The sequence below is a fragment of the Euleptes europaea genome, chromosome 12, assembly GCF_029931775.1.
Source record: "Euleptes europaea isolate rEulEur1 chromosome 12, rEulEur1.hap1, whole genome shotgun sequence".
NCBI classification, from domain to species: Eukaryota; Metazoa; Chordata; class Lepidosauria; order Squamata; family Sphaerodactylidae; genus Euleptes; species Euleptes europaea.
In genome coordinates this window covers 59,100,493-59,121,784 of record NC_079323.1, presented here as the reverse complement: position 1 = coordinate 59,121,784, position 21,292 = coordinate 59,100,493, and the positions used below count along the sequence as shown (strand labels likewise).

The following is a 21,292-nucleotide window of genomic DNA, read 5'->3' as shown; positions in this document are numbered from 1 at the left end:
TACCCAGCTTGCTGGGGGTAAAGGGAAGATGACTGGGGAAAGCACTGGCAAACCACCCCGCAAACAAAGTCTGCCTAGAAAACGTCGGGATATGACATCACCCCATGGGTCAGGAATGACCCGGTGCTTGCACAGGGAACCTTTACCTTTAAAAAAAAAAAACAATACTAGAAGTTGACTAGAAATAGATTCAGGACTAATGAAAGGAAGTATATGTAAGCTCTAGCCCTGCGGCAAACCCATAAACAGATTCCAGCAGACAGCAAGTCCACGAAAGCAGTTTTATTGGTTAGAATCAACAGGTTTCCGAAGCCATATTCAAAAGGACACTAGTAAGGGGCAAAGGCAAGGTACATGGCATATATGGAAAAGCAAAAGGAGATAACTGGTAATCCAGGCAACCCCCCTCCCAGAGGCAGGAAGGAGTACTTGGCGATTCCCACAGTATGGGAATCTATGAAGACTAAACACGGGGCATAGACTGGCCTTGGACAGAATAGCACAACAGCACCTGGAGGCAGCACAATCGCACTACCGCATACCATCCTCATGGCCTGCTCCTGACAGTACAATAAAAGCTTTGTTATCTGCCATTCATGGGGAATGGGAGTTGTCAGTTAATCAAACATGCCAGATACTGAAGTTTAACCCTCTGCTCTGCTGATTACCCACAGCAACCAACCCCACCCCAATGGGAACACTATGGCAATATTCCCTGTATCTGGTGAGACCCTTTCCTCAAAGCCACAGAACCACCCTACCCATCAGGTAGACAAGGGGGACCACTGCCTGACAGCCCTCTGGCAGAGTGGGCTCCCAAAAGCTTAAAACAAACTGACAGGGAAGGAGGCAGAAAAGGAAGATATCAGTTTTCAGAAACCCAGTAATGTCCGAAGGCATCAAAAGCAGGGCAACTGGAGAGGCAGGAGGAGGATGCGCACACACCAGAATACTGCATGGGCATGGTGACTGAGGGTGGGGGGGCTTGCCCTGCTTTTGACATAATCTGATATGTGATCACAGTATCATAAAATTGAACTGTACAATCCTTTTAAAATATGTTAATCCTTCAGTACTAAAAATGAAAATGTACAGCTTTATTATTTTATTTATATATTTAGGTTATTTATAGCCTGCCTTTCTCACTTGGACTCAAGGCTGATTACACAGAGCGAGTCAATACAATCGACAGGATGAGACATTCAACCAATATTGCAGTAGGAATTAGGGTTGTAGAACCAACCAGGAGTCTAAAAATAGAACTGAAGCAAAACATAAGTATTAACACAACACATTAAATGATTTCAACAAGCTATACATAGTATAGACCACAGCCCCTAATAATTATTCAAGTAATTTTGTGAAACACTTAGTACAGTGCAACTCTATTGCCTGCACAGAGAAGCCCTCTTGAATAATTCAGTTTTGCATGGTTTGCAGAAAGCCAGGAGAGTGGGAGCCTTCCTGACCTCTTCAGCCAGGCCATTCCATAAAGTGGGGGCCACAATGGAGAAGGCATATGTACATGCAGTTCATGATTTTGCCTATATGCACTGTGGTACCTGTAGAAAACCCTGCCCAATGAGCGAAGCTGTCATGGTGGAGCATAGGGGGAGAGGCGGTCTCGCAGATAGGAGGGTCCAAGGCCATGGGGGGCTTTGTATGTTATAGTTATTATAGTTAATACCTTAAATTGAGCCCAGTAACTGATGGGCGGCCAGTGAAGTGCCTGCAGGATGGGAGTGATATACATTCTCCACCTTGCTCCTGATTATAGCTGAGTTGCAGCATCTGCACCAACTGGAGTTTCCAAATTGATTTTGAGATGAGACCAATGTACCGTGCATTACAGTAGTCTACTAATTTTGTTACTGTGGTTGGATCCAGCTGGCCAGATCAGCCGTATCAAAGTAAGGGTCATCTTTTGGACTAGGCTGAGTTGAAAGAAAGCCCCCCCCCTTTTTTTTGCTTCTCCAGCAATAACACTGGGTCCAGTATAACCTCAAGGCTCTTAACTGAATCAGCAAGGGTCAGTTGAACTCCATCAAAAGTGGGGAGCACAATGTTCTTCAAGATCTCTGCCTTCACAACCAGAACTACTTCTGTCTTCTCAGGGTTAGTTTCCATTTGTCACTGTTAGCCAGATTACCACAGCAGCCAGGCAGTAATTCAAGCCCTCTACGCATCACCAGGGGATTTGGATAAGGATATATAGAGCTGGGTATCATCCACATATTGATGAATTAGTGGTACTCTTTTGCCACTGGATGTGCAGACCTGAAGACTATTAGCGCACATACACACAAACACAAACTAATTTTTTTCTTCAACAAGCAAAGCTTTTCCAAGTAGTAGGTATTCGTGGGAACTATGTCATCTAAAGAGATTCAAGGGTAGTGGACTGAGAGCCACCACAGATGATATTACATCTTTGAGTCTGCCATGGAGATACGGTGCCATGTTAGACCTTTTTTTTAAAAAAAATTTTTTTAAGTAGTCTAGTTTGGCCCTTAGTGGGGGCCCCTAAGTGAACAAAATGCCAACATCCACCTTAACCAGTAAGTAGTGCCTATGAAATCCATTCATCAATGGATACTTTCAGACTTCTACTTATTCTGAAAACTATCTTTGTAAACTTTTGTCTAGTAATTTCCCAAGCATACCTTTTGTTTTCACCCCCTTAACAATAGCAAGTCATTGCTTGTTGGGCTAAAAACAAAATACATGGGCCCTTTTAAACCACTAGGAATTATTTCAATATGGGAATAGATTTTCATTCTTCAGAAGCATTAAAACTGGTTTACTTTAATGATTCTGCTCAAATGACCAATAGGTCTTAAGCAGGACCACACTAAAGCACAATGGCCAAAATATTTAATATATTCCCCTTATCCTTTAAAATAGGCAGCCAAAATATATATAAATTTTGCAATCTTTACCACCTCCGATTTATGTGTTATTAAACAAATGTCAGGAAGGGTGAATGCCTTCTTTTCATCGTCAAATTATTCAACCAGTCATGTCTACTATATTTCTATTCTGCTTTAACCAATTTCTTCCTAGTGGTTCACAAAACATAATGAAAACCAATAAAACTAATTCAGTTAACAATAAAACAAAATTAAGACCAGTAGCAGAATCACCTAATTCACAACAGCCACTTCCAAAGGCCTGCTGGAACAGGTATATTTTCAATTATCTCCAAAGGAGGCAAGCAATGAAGCCAAGCAAGGGTTCCGGGCAGCTACTGAGACTGCTTTGCTTCTAATGGATACCAACCAAGGCATACACAAAATGATGGTGTCTTAAGAAAGGCCTTGCTGGTTACAGAGCTGTATTCTGATCCACTACTCTCTATGCTTCTTCTCCCTCTCTGCATGATAGTGGTTAAATATACTTTATTATGAGTATTCACATTTCTGTGGAATTACAAAAATTTACAACAATTTTACATTTACAACAGTTTATCTATGAAGTTCATTAATATTCCTTAACTGAGGTTCAAAATATAATTTCCCAAGGCTATCCAATGTTTTATAGCTTAATAGGATTTGAACCCAGGTATACCAATCCACATTCAATTTCTATTCATAATTTCTGTACAAAAGAGGGCAACAAAGATTATTAGGGGGTTGGAGCACTTTTCCTATGAAGAAAGACTGGAGAATCTGGGACTTTACATTCTAGAAAAAGATGGATGCCATGACAGAGATTTATAAAATTATGCATGAGATAAAGTAAATAAGGGGAGCTTTTTATGCCTCTCCTATAATGCTAGAACTTCGGTGCACCCAATGAAATTGTTGGAAAATAGGTTCAGAATGGACAAAAGGAAATATTTATTTACTGAAGTAATTAATCTGTGGAATTCACTGCCAGTGGAGGTAATGATGGCCACCAGCACAGAGCGCTTTAAAAGGTCAGACAGATTCATGGAGGAGAGGTCCATCAATACCTACTAGCCAGGGTTACTGAAGGGAGCCTTCAGATGAAGGAAGCTTCTGAATACCAGTACTGGGAGTCAGCAGCAGGGGTGGGCCTTGGCTTCTGTGGCCTGTTTGTTTAGCCCTCCAGGGCAACTGGTGGCCACTGTGTGAAACAGCAAGCTGGACAAGAGGAACCTTTCGCTGAATCCAGCAGCCTCTTATGTTCCTACTGCACCATGCTGGCTTTCTACATAGCATGATCCCTTCAGTTTAGTGCGGGACAAAGTGACAGAGGAACAAAAGAAGAAGGAATACCCTGACTCTTGAGATACTTTTGCATAATAATATTTTAAATACTATGGATCTGGGTATCATACCAGAATGCATAACCATGTACAACCATGATCACATTGCTGAAGAAAAACCATTTGACAAAGTACAAATAAATATTAGACTAACAGCCCATTCCTGACCTTGAGGGCTGAAAGTCCTTCGGAGGAGCGCAGGGGCCTGCGCCGGCATCCGTGCCCCTTCCACCTGTGCCTGTGCCCCTTGTGCTGGCAAGACTGGTACGGATGCCGGTGTCCAGCCTCTCACGCTGCCCTCTCCTAGGATGCCAGCTCAGACTCTCAGGGCGGTCCAGGGGAGGAGCTGTCTTTAGGCCACCTCCTAAGCCCTTTCAGGCTGGGAATGCCCCCTTTGCCCTCACCTCTATGTACACCACCTTTTTAGGTGGTGTATCCCTGTGGAACCCTATGGAGCGGCCCCATGGGGCTTGAGGGTGAGGGCAGCATTTTGGCTTCAGTGGGGGGCGGGCGCTGAATCCTCCTTTGGAGGTAGTGCAGCAGTGCCGCCTCCAGCCACCGGCTCAGCCCTTCTCCTCAGGAATGGGCTGATAGTAATCTCAAACAGAAGTAGCTGGAGAAGTAGTCAGCACCATCACAGGCAAGTAGTGCAGTGGTAATGACAGAAAACCCATATCAACCATTTTCAACTGGCCATTTAGGAAAGACTGAAGTTTGGGAAGCAGGTTGGGAAAATTGCAACTGTTTACAAGGTATTGCTGCAGATGACAATTTGTGGGTGAAATCTGAGATTTGAGTATTTTCTTTTAGTTAATGTTGCTAAATTTGATATGTATTCATCCAACAAGAACACAGAGACATTTATTCTAGATTTTATATGAAGAATTTAATTATCTATACATGTAGCTAATTGTAAAGGCTGTATTACAGTTGTTAAAGCTGCAGGTTTTATATATTTATATATTTTACATTCATATCAATGAAAATACTGAAGTGCAATTGAATAAGGAGCTTCACTTGTTCTTTGCACCACATCAATGGAGATAAAAGAATTCTACAACACTGCCAGCATAAAATTAGGAACAGAAGAAATACATAAGCAGAAAATGTTAAAGTCATTAGTAGAGTTTCTATATTGTGCTTGAGGCATAGGGATTTTCTACCTGTGTGCTGGCAAAACCAGGCATTTCATTAAAAGCATGTAACTAATGTCTCAACGACGAACATAGCTTAGACTACAGAGCATCTACATAAATGTGACTGTAAGCTCCATTTAATATTACTTGTATAAATTCCACAGTCTAGTTTTAAAAAATGTAAACATTGGAAATTAATTGCAGGAAGGTATTTCTATACATTCTTTTTGTCAAGATAATTACTTGTTCAAGGGATGCTGTTCCATAGTCATTAAAAAGTAACAGTGATAATAAAACTTTACTTAACTTGAAAAATGTCATGTTAAGTCTCAAGAAACGAACTAGTGTTGTAATCTATTGGTTTTATATGAAATTGTAAAAAAAAAAAAATCCAGTCTGAGACACAGAACAAAAAGGTGCCCTACTATATGTAGTTACAAGTAAGTGTGCAAAATATACCATAATAGAAATAACTGTATTACACATCGATATTCTCTCTTGTACATGGAAGGAATTAATTTCTTCTGTCCATGATGTATTACACACATATACTACAACACCACCCAATACATAACAGTACAAGAAACAAAATACCTTAGCTGAACTTGTGACTGAGCACATTTTAATTTCCTTTAAACCAGACTAAATCCTGTTTTTTTTAATAAATGTACAAAATGAAAAAGAGACAAAAGACACCAACAACATTGGACAAGTGAAAAATCAAAAATACACGTCTCAGATTTATGAACATTTGGAACAATTTTAATAGCACATGCAGCATTCCTTGATAGTGGGTCTTTTTGCAATAACATAATTGCAGTGACAAAAGGTTTTCCTTTAAAAGGCTAAAATAGGCATTTAATAATATTTATACTACTAAAGCACCTGTGTCAAGGTGGGAAAAGGTAGATAACTATGAAAGCCACAAAAGGACCCACTATCCTGTGTTTTTTTAAAGATTTTTTATTTTTGTAATTTTGCTTCTATATCTGTAGATATTAAATAAAAACATTGCGATTACATGCAACTAATGTAAAATGAGGTAAACTGCTCTGCAGTGTGTTCTTCTACTCAGAAGGCAGTAGATGATCATGCTGGAAGTCACATGATCAAGGCTGCATCTCCCATCATCCCTCTGGACAGTGATATGGGATAGTGGGTCTCTTTGAGGACTTTCAAGCCTGAGTGGGGGATGGACAACATATGATTCCTAGAAAAAGGAGGAAAACAACACATAAGCAAAACAAAACAATGAGCAAAATTCAAGCTAGGAAAATGAGCCAGGCATGTAAACAGCATGGGGCAAAAATGATAAAGGTAACATGCTACAAAGGGAATGGAACTAAAAACCAACACATGTTTAGGCTTGCAATATAGAAGGTCTTCAAAGAGAGATAGGCAATTGCAGTGGACAAGAGCCAAGTTCTGCAAAACACAGCAGAATACCAGCAATGCTGCATGTCTTAAAAAACTATGTAAGCAACTACTGTGAGAAAATAGTCACTTACATTGCTGGCTTGGGTCCATATCTGTTGTCAGTTTCACATAGTTGGATGGGAAGAGACCCACTTGCCCATTCACTTCTCCTTTCCACCAGTCAGGGTCTTCTTTATTAAGGACGTTAATGATCTGGCCTTTGCTGAATGCCAGTTCATCATCATTCTGTGCAATGTAGTCATACATACCAATTACTTGGCACACTGTAAGACAACAAACAGCGCTTGAGATGGAAAATGTCCACTGAACAAAAACTAATTATCCACACAACCCTGCTTAAGTTGTCCTGGTTCACATATTTTTGATCTGATAGGGAAGCAAAGCAGGACTCTCTCAGCAAATACTAAGCCATGTGGTTATGGATGAGCCTTAGCTTTCTGGAAAGTTTTTGCCTTCAGATGGGGCTCGTGCAAGCCTATTTAACGTGAGCAGGAAACACGGTTAGGCAAGCACATTTAGTGTTTAATTCACATATGCAATCTCCTCTGTAGGACCAAGTTCACAGAGAACTAGTGCTGCTTGTCTGCAGCCGCTGTGTACAGTCGCTGTGTACAGCGCTGATGGGAGAGGGAAGAAAAGAGAACCAGTATGGAAGGAGCAGATAAATGTTTAAGCTGAATGAAAGTATATGGTACTTTAACCATTGGGACAAGAAAGTCCAGCTGAAACATGGGGACTGGGTCAAGACAGACAACTTAATCAATACTGGGCCAGTATGTTTGTTCAGTGTGTTGCAATGGCACAGGGAAGGGAGGCTTCAGCTGCCTATTGACCTGCATGTATTGTTTTATATGTACCCTTGGAATCAGTCCCTTTTCTATGGATTTTGAAGAAAGCTGGGAGGGAGATTTTTCTTTAATCTGATTGTTCATCTGCCAGTCGGAAAGAAGAAATGAGCACTTCCAGGAACGTAAGTAATCTGTGTCTTATCTTAATTTGGGAGAGTCCCTATTACATTACAAATTTGTGTGCTGTACTATTCTTCTATTAAGAGATGTCTTGTTATGCTGTTTACATCCACCTCACACCATAGGACATATGCCAGACTAATAAACAAAGTAGCAAGGCAAATGTCTGTTCAACTTGTTTCAGTCAAAATAAAGTTATGACTACCATTACTAAGAGAGAAGAGTTATTTTTTTGTAAGACATTTGCTCATTAAACAGTTTAGATTTCACGTTCTATATAATGTTTCCTGTTAATCAACAGTATTCTGAGCCATATTAAACCACCTCATGATTTGACCAAACTTAAACCATACTTATTACTGTCGTGTTGAATGCCACAAATAATGGCAGCTTTAACTACTGGGTTTTGTGATCTCAGAAAAGAGGAGGGAATTTGGTGATTAAAACCATACCATAAAGAAGGACAATATGTGAACATGGCATAAGCATTAATATAAAAAAATCACATCTCTAAACAGCAACACTGAACAGGCAACAATCACACACAATGAAAAGTGAAAATTGTCCAACATATTAATTCCAGGGAAAACAATTAACACTGGACTAAACAACTACAGTATTTGAAGGGAATTAAAATATAAATTGTGTAGCGTAAAGTACTGGAATATATGCAGCTAGAATGCTGTCAAGAACAGGCTATATATCCATGTAAAGCCACTGAAATATCTTTGCTCATGTAGCCTGATATTGAAAGGGAATGCTGCTCTATAAACCCATCTTGAATGCACAGTTTAATCCACAATGCATCATGAAAATTCTTCAGCCAGGTATCAACTAGGGCTGTCAATTCGGTTCGTCCGAACCGAAAAAAGAGCCGGATTTTCCCCGATTCGGGGGTTTTCAGTTTGGATGCAACCAAACTCAAAAAAGGTGGAAAAACGATGTGCCGAATTCGATGAGTTCGGCGTGATCACCGGATAAATTCGGTGAATCTGGGTGCTCCGAAGCAACAGCATAACAGTCACTTAGTAAGCAGCATTCTCCCGGGGCCAACGGTGGCCAAGCTGGGTCTTCTCCTGGCCAATCAGTTGAGTGCGTGAGCCCAGCTGCTGCACAGCCCGGGGAGAGAAAGAGTTTGTGTGAGAGAGAGATCCCCGTGGGGGAAGGTGCGTGTGCACACTCGCAGCTTTCCGTGGCTTTGGGGGGGGCATTATTGGGGGTAGAGGTCCCAAACTTTCAGCGTAGCTTGAGGGGGCCCTTCTTGCAAGAACACCCAAGTTTTGTAAAGATTGGATCAGGGGCCCCCGACTTATGGGGTCCCCCTTTTTCCCTATTGGGATGAATGGGATCAGCCGATCCTGTGTGCATCTACAGAGCAGCAAATCCAAGGCAAAACCTCCCGTGCTTAAATGGAATCGTATTTGATTACTCAGTCCTCCCAGATGGAACAGAAGACATCCACAGTAAGACCCATTTTGGGGCTTTTCGCTATAATTTTTCCCCTGTGTGTGTGTGTGTGGGGGGAAGCAGAGTCTCTCTGTGTGTGGGGGCAGTTTCTGTGGGGGGGGGAGCCAAAGGAGGCTTTCACCCATTCTGCCGAGGGGTGTGTGCCCGCTCGCCTCTGTGGGAGTGTGTGTTCTGCTTTTAAAGTCTTAAAGTTTAAAGTTGAGTCTGTGCGGCGGCTAGCGAGTCTCTCCCCGCTCGGCACCCAGGCCGTGCCTCCTCCTCCTTAGTGTTTTTTCCCGTTTTTGCCCCTAGCCTGGGGTTGAGTGCAATGGCGTGGCTTGCATGAGATCCCCTGCGCCTTGGATTTTTTTCCTCGTTTGGGGGGTGCAACGCGGCGCCGTATTGGTTGGAGAGGTGGGGGTGGTGCTGGTGAGACTTGCTTGAGTTTGGTGGGGTCGTTTGCATAAGGGGGGAGCGTCCCTCCACCATGAGAAGAAGGAGCAGGGCAGAAAATACAAACTCTGTTTTTTTTTTAGCACGGTCTGTTTTGCTCAAAACTGTTTTTGCAAAATGTGACTTTCAAAATACATTTGTACTGTCTCCCAAGTCACCTGCTCCTTTTCACCTTTTTGCTGAGTTAATTAATACCATATGCCCGTGGTGGCGAACCTATGGCATGCGTGCCGGATCGGACACTCCGAGCCCTCTTTGTGGACATGCGCGCCGTCACCCCAGCACAGAGTTCTGCTCTGCAAATGTGGGGAGCAAGAGACTTATCCTGGCTGTAGTAGGAGAAAGGAGAGAGGTTCCTGTCTGTGTGCCCTTCCCACTCTTAAAGGGGCCGCTGAACAATCAGCTCTCCTCTTACCCCACCCCTTCTGGCTCTTTTCTCCCCTGCTTGGGCAGCGAACGTGGGGAGAGCGCAGGCGACTTGTCCAAGCTGCAGCAGGAGAAAGGAGAGGCAAAAAGGCAATCTCAAATCCCTGGGTTGCTCTTGGGGCGCACACTGCTCCTGTTTGCATTCTTGCCTAATGACTCTCACTGTTAACCAGCCCACTGAGCCTGGTGCCTTCCCCACACCTTTTTTAGACGTGGTGATTTTCATCTCTTCCACACACATCCCAAGTTTGGTTTTTGAAATGCATGTGATAGGAGTGTGGAAAGGGGTTTGCTCTGACCCATAAGGACGCCTCCTTGGCCCAAAAACTGTGTAATGTTGGTTTTTATATCTGTTTAGTGTTGGTTTTTATCTCCCCCCCCCCCAAAAAAAAGGTTTCCTTTTCAAAGGCATGTGGTATAAGTGTGCAAAAGGGTTTGCTGAGACTTTTAAAGATGCTTCCTTGGCCCAAAGTCTGTTTAGTATTGGTTTTTATCCCTCTCCCCCCACAAAAAAGGTTTGCTTTTCCAAATGCATGTGGTAAAAGTGTGCAAAGGAGTGTGCAAAGCATATAAAGCTCTGTTATTGTGTTTTTCTTTTAAGACAAAAGATGTTAATGTATGAGTTGTTTTTTCTAAACTAAAGCCTCAGTATTCAGGTTAAATTGCCATGTTGGCACTTGGTGATAAATAAGTGGGTTTTGGGTTGCAGTTTGGGCACTCGGTCTCTAAAAGGTTCGCCATCACTGCCATATGCAATGCATAGCCAGAGTGGCTCTGCCTTGGAGTTTGCAAATTTCAATTGCACACTCCAAAGGTTGCGTGTTGCTTTGAATTGTAATGGTTAGCACGGAGGTTTTCCCTTGGATTTGCTGCTCTGTAGATGCACACAGGATCGGCTGATCCCATTCATCCCAATAGGGAAAAGGGGGGACCCCATAAGTCGGGGGGCCCTGATCCAATCTTAACCAAACTTGGGGGTTCTTGCAAGAAGGGCCCCTCAAGCTATGCTGAACGTTTGGGGGCTCTACCCCCCAAAATGCCCCCCCAAGCCACGGAAAGCTGCAAGTGTGCTGTAAATGGAATAAAGATGCACATTAAGGGGGGGACCCCTTCAGGGCCCCATAAGTTGCCCCCCCCGATCCAATCTTTACAAAACTTGGGGGTTCTTGCAAGAAGAGTCCCCTCAAGCTACGCTGAAAGTTTGGGGGCTCTACCCCCAAAAATGCCCCCCGTAGCCGCAAAAAGGCGCAAATGTGGTTTTTATGGCTTTATTCGGCCGAATTTCCCCCCCAAACTCAAATCTCGCGCCGAATCCCATGGATCCGAAGGGGGGGGGGGAGTTCGGACTTCGGCATTTCCCGGATCAAAATGGACCAGATTTTGCCGAATCCGGATTTTACCGAAAAAAAATTTCAACAGCCCTAGTATCAACACATCGTTAAATAAGTGGATATATAATTAATCCCAAGCAAAATTCTGGTAACATATAAACTGATACTATCAAACTATCATTCTCATTGAAGAGCCATCTTGATTCAATCACTGCAGTTAGTCCTGCTGAAGAATTTTGACTAATTGTGCTAATCCAAGTGATAATGAACAATATTAAATGCAGCTTCCATTTGGAAACTGACATCTCTGTTTCACCCCTCAAGCTGGGTTGACTAAATACAATACACACTAGTGAGAATTTATATTGTTTTCTTTATGGACTAATTTTGAATGGAGAGTGTTTTAGCCACCAAAATCTTATTTGATAAAAGCCAGAATAAAAATACAATGCTAAGTCACTAGACTATAGCTCTCTGCAAACACAGTTAAAATGAAAAAGCAGTATGACTGACATGAGGTTAGAGAAGCAAATATTTTTGAAAGACCTGTGAGCATGAGATGCTATTTCACCTCCACAGTCTATCTGAGCAGTTTTCCTCAGAGGTTTACCAAGGGTTCTTTACTGAGAACATCAATAATGGTGAACAAGCTTCCTGAATGGCAACTTGTTCCCCTCAATCAATGTTATCCAAGGTGTGGGGCGTATTCTGAGGTCCACCCTCTAGTCTCTTGGGGTGACAGAAGACCTGTCTGGTGCCCCAGATGAACTTATCTGTGCTCTCTGGAAGATGTCCTAGAATCTCCTGCAACAACCAGTGGTTGTGGCCCACTCTCATACAGCAGACTAATTCATGTACAAGGGACAGACTGTAGGGACAGCCTGAAGGGACAGACTGTATCTAAATCATAGGTAGAAAAATGTGATTAAATATTGCCGTTTTACTTACCTGAAGGTAATGCTGTTGCTTTAGGTGGTTCAGTTGGTGTTGTTTTACTAGTACCAGGGCTCAGGAGTTTCACATAATTAGCAGGAAACCAACCTATCTGCCTTTTTTTCCCGCGAGCCTAATGAGAAAACGCTACTTTAGAATTCTGTCTGTGAACGTTATTCTAGGCAGACAACCAGAAGCACAAGCTAAATGCCGTCTCTGAAGTCTAAAAAACTGGACAAATTACTTAACAGTCATACAGTGCCATCTTAAGAACAGCTACACCAGGCTAAAGTTACTAAAGTCAATGGGCTTCGAAGGGTCTAATTATATTTAGGATGGCACTGATAATGGAATATTCTCAGCTTTTCCGGAGACTATGCTTTTATAAGAATATATCAATATTTTTCACTACTGAATCTTAAAACATGTTTCTCCAAACAGTACCACTTTTTCATTATTTATTTCTGCAAATAGAATTCTGTTGCTATATAGCACATGATTAAGTCCCATGAATTCAGTTTCTTCCCTTATTTAATTGCACAAAGAATCAAGAAAACTATGGCTCCAGTCAGGGCCACTGAGATGTGGGACTGGGGAGACAACAGGACTGCCAGATCCCTGCAGGGCATGGGAGATCTGCCAATTTGGGCCCCCTGTCCCCGACGCTGTCCAGGTGTCCAGCAGGGGTCTTACCTAGCTAAAAAATGAGGTCTAGGCCCTGGCGGTGCAATGACATAACTTCCAGAAGTGATGTCATCCTATCGGCGATGTCAAGGGAAACGTTCTGGTATTTGGGCAAAACTCTATGGTAAAATCAGCCTCTACCATAGAGTTTTTGCCCAAATAACAGCATCTCCCTCAACGGTGCTGACATGATGACATCACTTCTGGAAGTGACATCGGCACGCTGCCGCTGGCCTCCCTTCCCTCATCCCCTGCCAGTTGCCAGGGGGGACCAGGAAATCCTAGGAGACAAAATTCAGGTGTCCCAAGTCAGCTGCAGGGCCCCTGAAGCCAGGGTCATCCTATATTCACCAAACGTATTTAAAATTCTTGTCCCCTAATGCAGTTCTGATTGCAGCCACTAGAGGCACAGGTAGAGCACAGCATACAACTGTATCTGAATCTACTGCCTTTGCCTTTCTACAAAGTTTACCACGAGGCTGAGGGAAACCATTTGCTGGTCAGATCCCACTTATCCCATCAGCCAAACCAGCAGTGGAGCAAGGCAAGAACAGCTAAGACAAGCTACTGTCATTGCTAGTCTGCAGCCTCCTAACAAGGTCATTCTCTATGATTTCTTTGTTTCTTCAGTTTCATTCAGCTCCTGCACTGCTAGATTTTGCAAAAGGACAACCCTGTTAGTGTGTACTAGCAAAAAATAATTTAAAAATTAAACCTTTTTGTTGTCTTTCCCTACATTTCTAAAACTCTTTCCCACGCTTTTCTCCTCCTTTGTTTTGCTCTCTTCCTTTCATGATCTGCCATTTGTCTAACCCCACTTGTAATTTTTCTCCCCTCCTTATTTTTCAGTCTCAACTCCTCATTCATCCTGGTAAGCAACTTAGAACATATTTAATTGTAGTAAAGCAGCAAATCTTTGTTAATATTATGAATAGTAGTAATCAAGAATACAATGTGCCTTTGGTCTTCAGCACTGACCACAAATTACAAAGACCAAGTAGTCAATTCACTTTCTATTATTGTCCTGTTTTTAGCCCCCATCTGCCTCTGACTACACATTTAATTCTTAAATCTACACCACCTTTGCAGGTCTGGTTCGTTTTAGGCTAGATTATGAGTAGTATTTTTATAGATGTTTCTGTTTTCTCTATACTTTAGTGCTGTTAAATGCTCACAGGCAAAATATGATTAAATGCAGGTATAACACAAGGTGTATGCATACAGGATTTTTTCATAGTCTAACAGCACAATGACAGTAAACCTCTCCAACTGTGAGAGAGCTACCAGTACTTTCCCTGTCTTCTGCCCATATTCTGTGGTACAAGACAACATAACTCATATTGCGTGGACTGCGATGCTGCCCCATTTCAAATATTAGCCAAACAGGTTAACAGTTTGCAGTGCGCACACACACACACACACACACACACACAACTATTTAATTTTTAAATTAAATTTGAAGTAGTGCAAATTGTGTGTGTGTGTGTGTATAGTGCCGTCAAGTCACAGCCGACTTATGGCGACCCCTTTTTGGGGTTTTCATGGCAAGAGACTAACAGAGGTGGTTTGCCAGTGCCTTCCTCTGCACAGCAACCCTGGTATTCCTTGGTGGTCTCCCATCCAAATACTAACCAGGGCTGACCCTGCTTAGCTTCTGAGATCTGACGAGATCAGGCTAGCCTGGGCCATCCAGGTCAGGGCAGTGCAAATTATATACCAAATTAATTATAAAATGATGCATTTTGTTTTTTAAAACAGTAAACTATGTCCAGGTTTGATAAAAAGGATTGAGTATATTTCAGTTTTTTCCAAACATGAAGGAAAAACACACACACATCCCTCTGAAACAAACTGCTTTCTCTTCATCCTTGGCATTTAAATGTCTGGAAATTTTACATTTCAATTTAAGGGAGAACACCTTAAAAGTATTAGCTTTGTATTTTATTGCAAAAGTAAGTTTTATTCAAAAAGGTTTGTCTTGTACACAAGTGAGATAAAAATAAGAGTGACTAACTTGAAGCTCTCCTTCCCACCATCCACCAGGATTCTTCTTTCTGATAAGAATCAGCTGACCAGGGGCAAGCGTAAGCTGCTCAGGGCCTGTCGCAGTATATGAGGCAATAACCTGAGCAATTTCTGTTAATTAAAATAAATATTTTCATTTAACATTAATCTGAAAAAGTAGTTTTTCACACGTTTAACTGTGCCACCAATTACACTAAGACTGAGTTAACTTAAACATACAAGCTGAAATATGTATGAATTTCACTACAGCATACATTTGTTTAAAGCACATTTAGGGAGAAAACACCAGCGACAACTATATATATTATCCAAGGGAAGAGTGGTGAATGTCACATTGAGGGTGTTGGATCCTTGAAGAAACCGGAAAGGTTTTGCTGAAATGGATGGCAATTCCCAGAGAGTGCCTTGCATAAGTAAGGACCAGCTGGTGGCTAGCCCTGGGCCCAAAAAGGCAATTATTAAGGTACCAACTGAAATCAGATATCCAGTAGGGTACCCCTGAAGCTGGAGCTTGCTGCTATTGGAAACAAGCATGGTACAAGCATGGTACTAACCACAACATTAGTAAAAAATGTTAAGTGGTGGCAAACAGAGCAGAATAACTACTGGGAGTGACTAGGGGACTGAAGATCAATGCAAGCAGATTTAGGGTTTCAGTAACTGAGATCAACTGAGAAATAATGCCCTATAATGCCTCTAAGGTAAATCAATATGTATTCTGGACATAATCAGTTGCATTTGATCCTATATTTTCAAGTATACAATTTTACTGAGTCTTTTGGTTCTGTGTACTTTTAAAAATTATCCTGGTGCCAGTGGTTTGTAAATGAAAAAGAAAGAATACAGAAGGCTCAAGAAAGGTTTAGATCTAAGTAACTGCAGGATGGAAATAACTGAGCAGACTTAGCCTCTTCCCAGCCCACTAAGTCTCTCCTCTCCAATCTGCTCCTGGGGGTCAGAGATCTTTGGGAATGTCATGGGATGCAGGCTCAGCAGAAATCATCCCTCAGGTGAACCATCTCCTGCCCTGCTTGTGCAAGAGCTTATCAGGGAGGGAGGCAAGATGGGTCATTTCCACGCATACTTGAGGGATCACAGACTCTCAGGAGCAGCATTTTGAGGCATACAGGGGGAAGGAAAGGTGGTGAAGACAGGTTTTATGGAAAGTGCTCTACTCACAGTTCTCTGGATCCAACCCATGCATACCAATAGTTTAAGATTAAATTCCTCATTTCCACTCATTCTTTAGCTCCTCTAATATATTTAGTTATTTACTTCATTTGTACCCCACTTTCTCTCCAATGGGGACCCAAAGTGGCTTAACATCATTCTCCTCTCCTCCATTTTATCTTCATAACAACCCTGTGAGGTAGGTTAGTCTGAGAGAGGATGACTGGCCCAAGGTCACCCAGCGTGCTTCCATGGCATGAGTGGGGATTTAAACCCTGGTTTTCCAGATACTAGCCCAACACTCTTAACCACTACACCACATTGGCTCTCTGGTTTGCCAATGACTGGGAAGACATTACAAAATAATATAGCCTTTGTCAAGGAAATGGGTCCCCATAATTCCTTGCTGTTATAATTTCTTTGGTTCAGGCTTTTGGCCTACTCTAGATTGATATTAGACTCTGAGTGGTTGGAATGCAAACATTCTAGCCTGCAATTTATTGCTGTGGGAACGGTTTCACTTTTGAAAGATTCACTCCTGTGGGGGGAAAGATAAGACGCAGCTGTGAGGCCTTTACAACCTCCTTTCTTCCTCCCTAAATTAAAGGTTGTTAGTCACCAGGGCAACAAATCTGTAGGACAAGGCCTTATCTCTTACTGACGAGTACCAGGTGAATTGAGTTCTGCAGGCTCAAGCTCACCTTTTGACATACCCTGATGCAAGAGTGGGGCAATGTTTGACACATCATTTAATTACTGGCTTATGGATTTCTTCGCAGTCTCATTGGACAATGTGAGCTTACTGTTTTGGGACTGCGACGATAAAAATGGCCAGTTGATAGCCATAAGTTAACTGATTGAATAAGGGCTGGTGGCAGCTTACCCGCTGAGCTCTGGAAAGCTTCCTGTGCTCAGTGTTTTGGTTAGAAGTAACTTTGGGACCACCTTTACAGAGGATCGCCCAGCAGAGGCCGGGCGGTTTTCCTCTACACCCTTTCCTTGTACATTAGCATATTCAAATAAGATTCTTAATGAAAGTGTAATATATAAACGTAATTTCAAGTACCACTCTTCCTAACATAGAAACAACATTAGAAATAAATCTAAAGAAAATGTTCATAAAAATAAATGGCTGTCATGAAAACTGAATACAGATTAAAATAAAGAATTTTCATGGGAAGAATTTAAACAGAAGTATATGCCAAGCAACAGCAATTACATTGGTATGTAAAAACAGAATCATTCTCCAAAACGAACAGGAAGTTTTGCGTTCTGGAGCACATTCCTTCAAAGAGTTCTGAAGACAGCTGTCTTGCGTTGTCACTCAATATAATAAAATTTGCTTTACTTGCAGTTGAGAAGCAGTGTGGTCCAAGCGTCCTGCCACACTATTTGAAAGTGCGCTTCCGTTTAGCTGGTCATCTAAAGGTCAGCTGTAACAGGAACTCGTATCTCAACACTGAGCTAAATGTAAAGCCAGTTCTCAAAACGGTTGCCCAGAAACAATGACTCAGGTTTCAAACTGGATGTGCTTTTTATTAACTGGAAGTGAAATAATAAAAAACCCTCTCATCTAAACCATTGACACTTATATAAAAGGATGAAGGCTATTTCAAAGCTATTGGAGACAGAATAGCCATGAAAGCAGTTAGAATGGAAAACACAACGATTGACATTTTATAGGCATTCTTTTAGGGATTTTTTTCCCCAGAGCAAAACTCACCAGGTTTCTTGCCCAGGCTTCCTGTTTTTCCAGCTGTTCCAGGCCCCTTTCAATAATAAGAAAAACATTACTCATATTTCCATAAAGTTATGTTTATATATGGTGGACAGGATCTATGAAGCCATACACATGAAGCTGCCTTACACTGACTGAGGCAGACCATTGGTCCATTGAGAGACTGGGATTCAGTGGAAATTTCCATGGATGAAGGGATGATTTTTACCAACTCTTCCCTCCTATGGCAGGCCTCAGCTTCCCCCCCACACAAGCAGTTCCTGGAAGTTCTCTGGCATTTTAGGCTGCCGTGGGAGGTGAGGAAGTCCCACACTGTTGGCACAAATCTCTTCTGTCCGCAGAGATTGTGCGGGATCCAAGCCAAAAGTTGTGCTATGTTCTATAACCGGCAGCAGCTCTCCAGGGTCTCAGAGGTCTCTCACAACACCTCCTAACTGACCCTTTTAACTAGAGATACTGGGGAATGATTATGGGATTTCTGCATGTAAAGTAGATGCTGTGCCACTGAACCACAGTCCCCCCCACCGTAGCCTTTCAGCCTGCATTTCTTATCAAAACTAGCCCCCTCCTCCCCCAGTGACATATGAATAATAAGAAGATGAACAAGACATATCCTGAAACATCACATATACCTAAAAATTAATGGCACAATCATTACTAGCATCTCACTCAGAACATAACAAGAGCCCTGCTGAATCAGATGAGTGGCCCATCTAGTCCACCATCATGTTTCACATAGTGGTCACATAGGTGGTCTGGAGGGCCAATGAACAGGGCACAGACGGCACAGCTCTCCCCTGACATTGCCTCCTAGTTGCGGTATTCCAAAGGTTCTTATCTTCATTGTCTTCCAAATCAATCTAAACCCCATCTGAACCCTGTCCTAACTACAGACTATCCCACAGACCAGAAACAGCAGCATCTTAGAGACATGTAAGTAACCCAAAAATTTTTTTTTCTTTTTGCTGTATTCTCATTATAAATGTATTCTCATGCATTCAGATATTCAGGTACACAAAAATTTCATTAAGATTGGGTCTTTGTAAAGGTAAAGGTCCCCTGTGCAAGCACTGGGTCATTCCTGACCCATGGGGTGACGTCACATCCCGACGTTTCCAAGGCAGACTTTGTTTGCGGGTTGGTTTGCCAGTGCCTTCCCCAGTCATCTTCCCTTTACCCCCAGCAAGCTGGGTACTCATTTCACCGACCTTGGAAGGATGGAAGGCTGAGTCAACCTTGAGCCGGCTACCTGAAACCAACTTCCATCGGGATTGAACTCAGGTCGTGAGCAGAGCTTTTGACTGCAATACTGCAGCTTAACACTCTGCGCCACAGGGCTCTTTGGGTCTTTGTACTTCAGCTTTAAACAATGACATTACTTGATATATAGATGTCACTATATAAATGGCATCTATAGGAACCAATGTAGATGAGAAATCCAACATGTATACACAAAGCAATTTTACACACAAGTAGGATTGTCACATTCTGCTTGTAAATTATATGCCAGTCCTTTCAAACCTGTTGTTTCCATGTAGAAATGGTTTAACAGTGTAAGGCAGTGGTTTCCAAAGTGGGCATGTTTTCACCTTTAAATGTAGATTAGACATATCCTTCGATGCTAAGAATATCTCTTATTTGATCTGGGGTGGATCCAGTGATGTGTCAGCAGAAGATGCTAATGGCCATGGTTACTTCCCATGTTCTCCTTCCCAGGCAGTTCTGATCCCAGGAAAGATAATTACTAGGGTTGTGGGGCTCCTGTGAGGTGGGGAGGGGCTGCACTGTGGAAGGAAAAGGGGCTGAAATGGATCTTCTTGCCTCTTCTGTCACACACGAAACAGTCTTATACTAAATCAGACCCTTGGTCCATCAAGGTCAGTATTATTTACTCAGATTGGCAGTGGCTCTTTGGAGTCTCACGTTGGGGCCTTTCACATTACCTCCTACTTGGTCCTTTCAACTGGAAATGCCAGGGATTGAACCTGGGACCTTTCACATGCAAAGCACAGGCTCTTCTACTAAGCCACAGCCCTTCTCCTGAGCTCTATCAGTAGAGCTACACAGATGGAAGAGGGAGGACAAGCCAATTTTGCCCCCTTCAGAACAGACAACCCCCCCAACATTACAGAGACTACCTAACTGGTGTTACAGCATGACTAGTAGTCTATGCAGGTCTGGCAATCCTGGGAATCAATTCTCCCAGGGTTGGAAAAGACTGCTTTGGGGAGGAACACATGGGAAAGATCCTGCACCCACAGATCACTGGATCCAACCTACAGTGTATGTGTGTATTTCAATTATTTACATTTAGCAATTTATTCTATTTCCTATTTGCAAAAGCATGGTATATTGAAACAGAATTATACATCTACAGTGTTAAAGGGTATGTTTTAGAAAAATGTAATAACCCTGTGAATAGGTTTCATCTCAATAGGAAGCCAGACCTGGTACTCTTAGGGTGCTTTCACACATGCTGAATAACGTACTTTCAGTCCACTTTCAAAACACTTTAACGATCATTTGCAAGTGGATTTTGCCGTTTCACACAGGAAAATCCAGCTGCAAAGTGGATTGAAAGTGGATTGAAAGTGCATTATTTGGCATGCATGAAAGCGCCCTGAGATTCACATGAAGGATTGTATTTGTCTTTTAAAAGTGAAGCAAATCATTCACAATGTTGAGGGTTTAATAGCATTATAGACAGCTGCCAGCCTCATACTTTCTCAAAAACAAATGCCGAGATTAAACAGTTGTCACGTACCATCAAGTGACCTTGCCTATTTCAATATAGGAAACGTGCACTGCAATCCAAAAACAAGTGATAATGATCACAGTGGAACTTCTGTATTACATTATGCACTAATTCTGCAGGAAGAGTGCCTTCTTAAGAATTCGGTCACATATATTCCATGCTGAGAATTTCCTAGAAACTCGGGAACTGTACAACTGCAAGGACTTTGTTTGAACTACTATGGCCCATCTGTCTTGGCTCCACCTCTCTCTGGCTGATAAGTCAAGTAGTTGAGATAGTAATGCAGGGCAGAATTCTGAATATACCATACTCTGACAGGATCTGCCCTTGCTCTTCTGGCAATATTGACTCATTAGCCCATGCCCTTTTGGAATGCCGCTTTTACGAGGAACTTCGATCGCACTATATTTCCCCCCTTTTAATATACAAATCCAATGCCTCTGTGACTGACATAATGCCTTTTTTACTAAGCGACAGGGACCCCAAGGCTACATTGTCAGTGGCAAGATTTGTTTCAGTCCTTATATCCCTCCAACACTAGATATATGCTGCTCAAGAT

General features: G+C 42.3%; 1 protein-coding gene across 3 annotated transcripts in view; it reads right to left on the bottom strand.

Annotated features, from left to right (window-relative positions):
• ITSN1 (intersectin 1) overlaps window positions 1-21,292 on the bottom strand; it is an 89,853-nt gene that overhangs the window by 23,408 nt on the left and 45,153 nt on the right. For 2 of the 3 annotated variants that reach the window (XM_056858744.1, XM_056858745.1), the window contains exons 24-27: window positions 17,964-18,009; window positions 15,060-15,181; window positions 12,377-12,494; window positions 6,876-7,067 (exon numbers count right to left, since the gene is read on the bottom strand). In XM_056858744.1, coding sequence (XP_056714722.1) covers window positions 6,876-7,067; window positions 12,377-12,494; window positions 15,060-15,181; window positions 17,964-18,009 — 478 coding nt within the window. Of the gene's footprint in view, window positions 1-5,753; window positions 6,578-6,875; window positions 7,068-12,376; window positions 12,495-15,059; window positions 15,182-17,963; window positions 18,010-21,292 lie in introns of those variants that run through there. The other variant, XM_056858746.1, reaches the window with a different exon arrangement.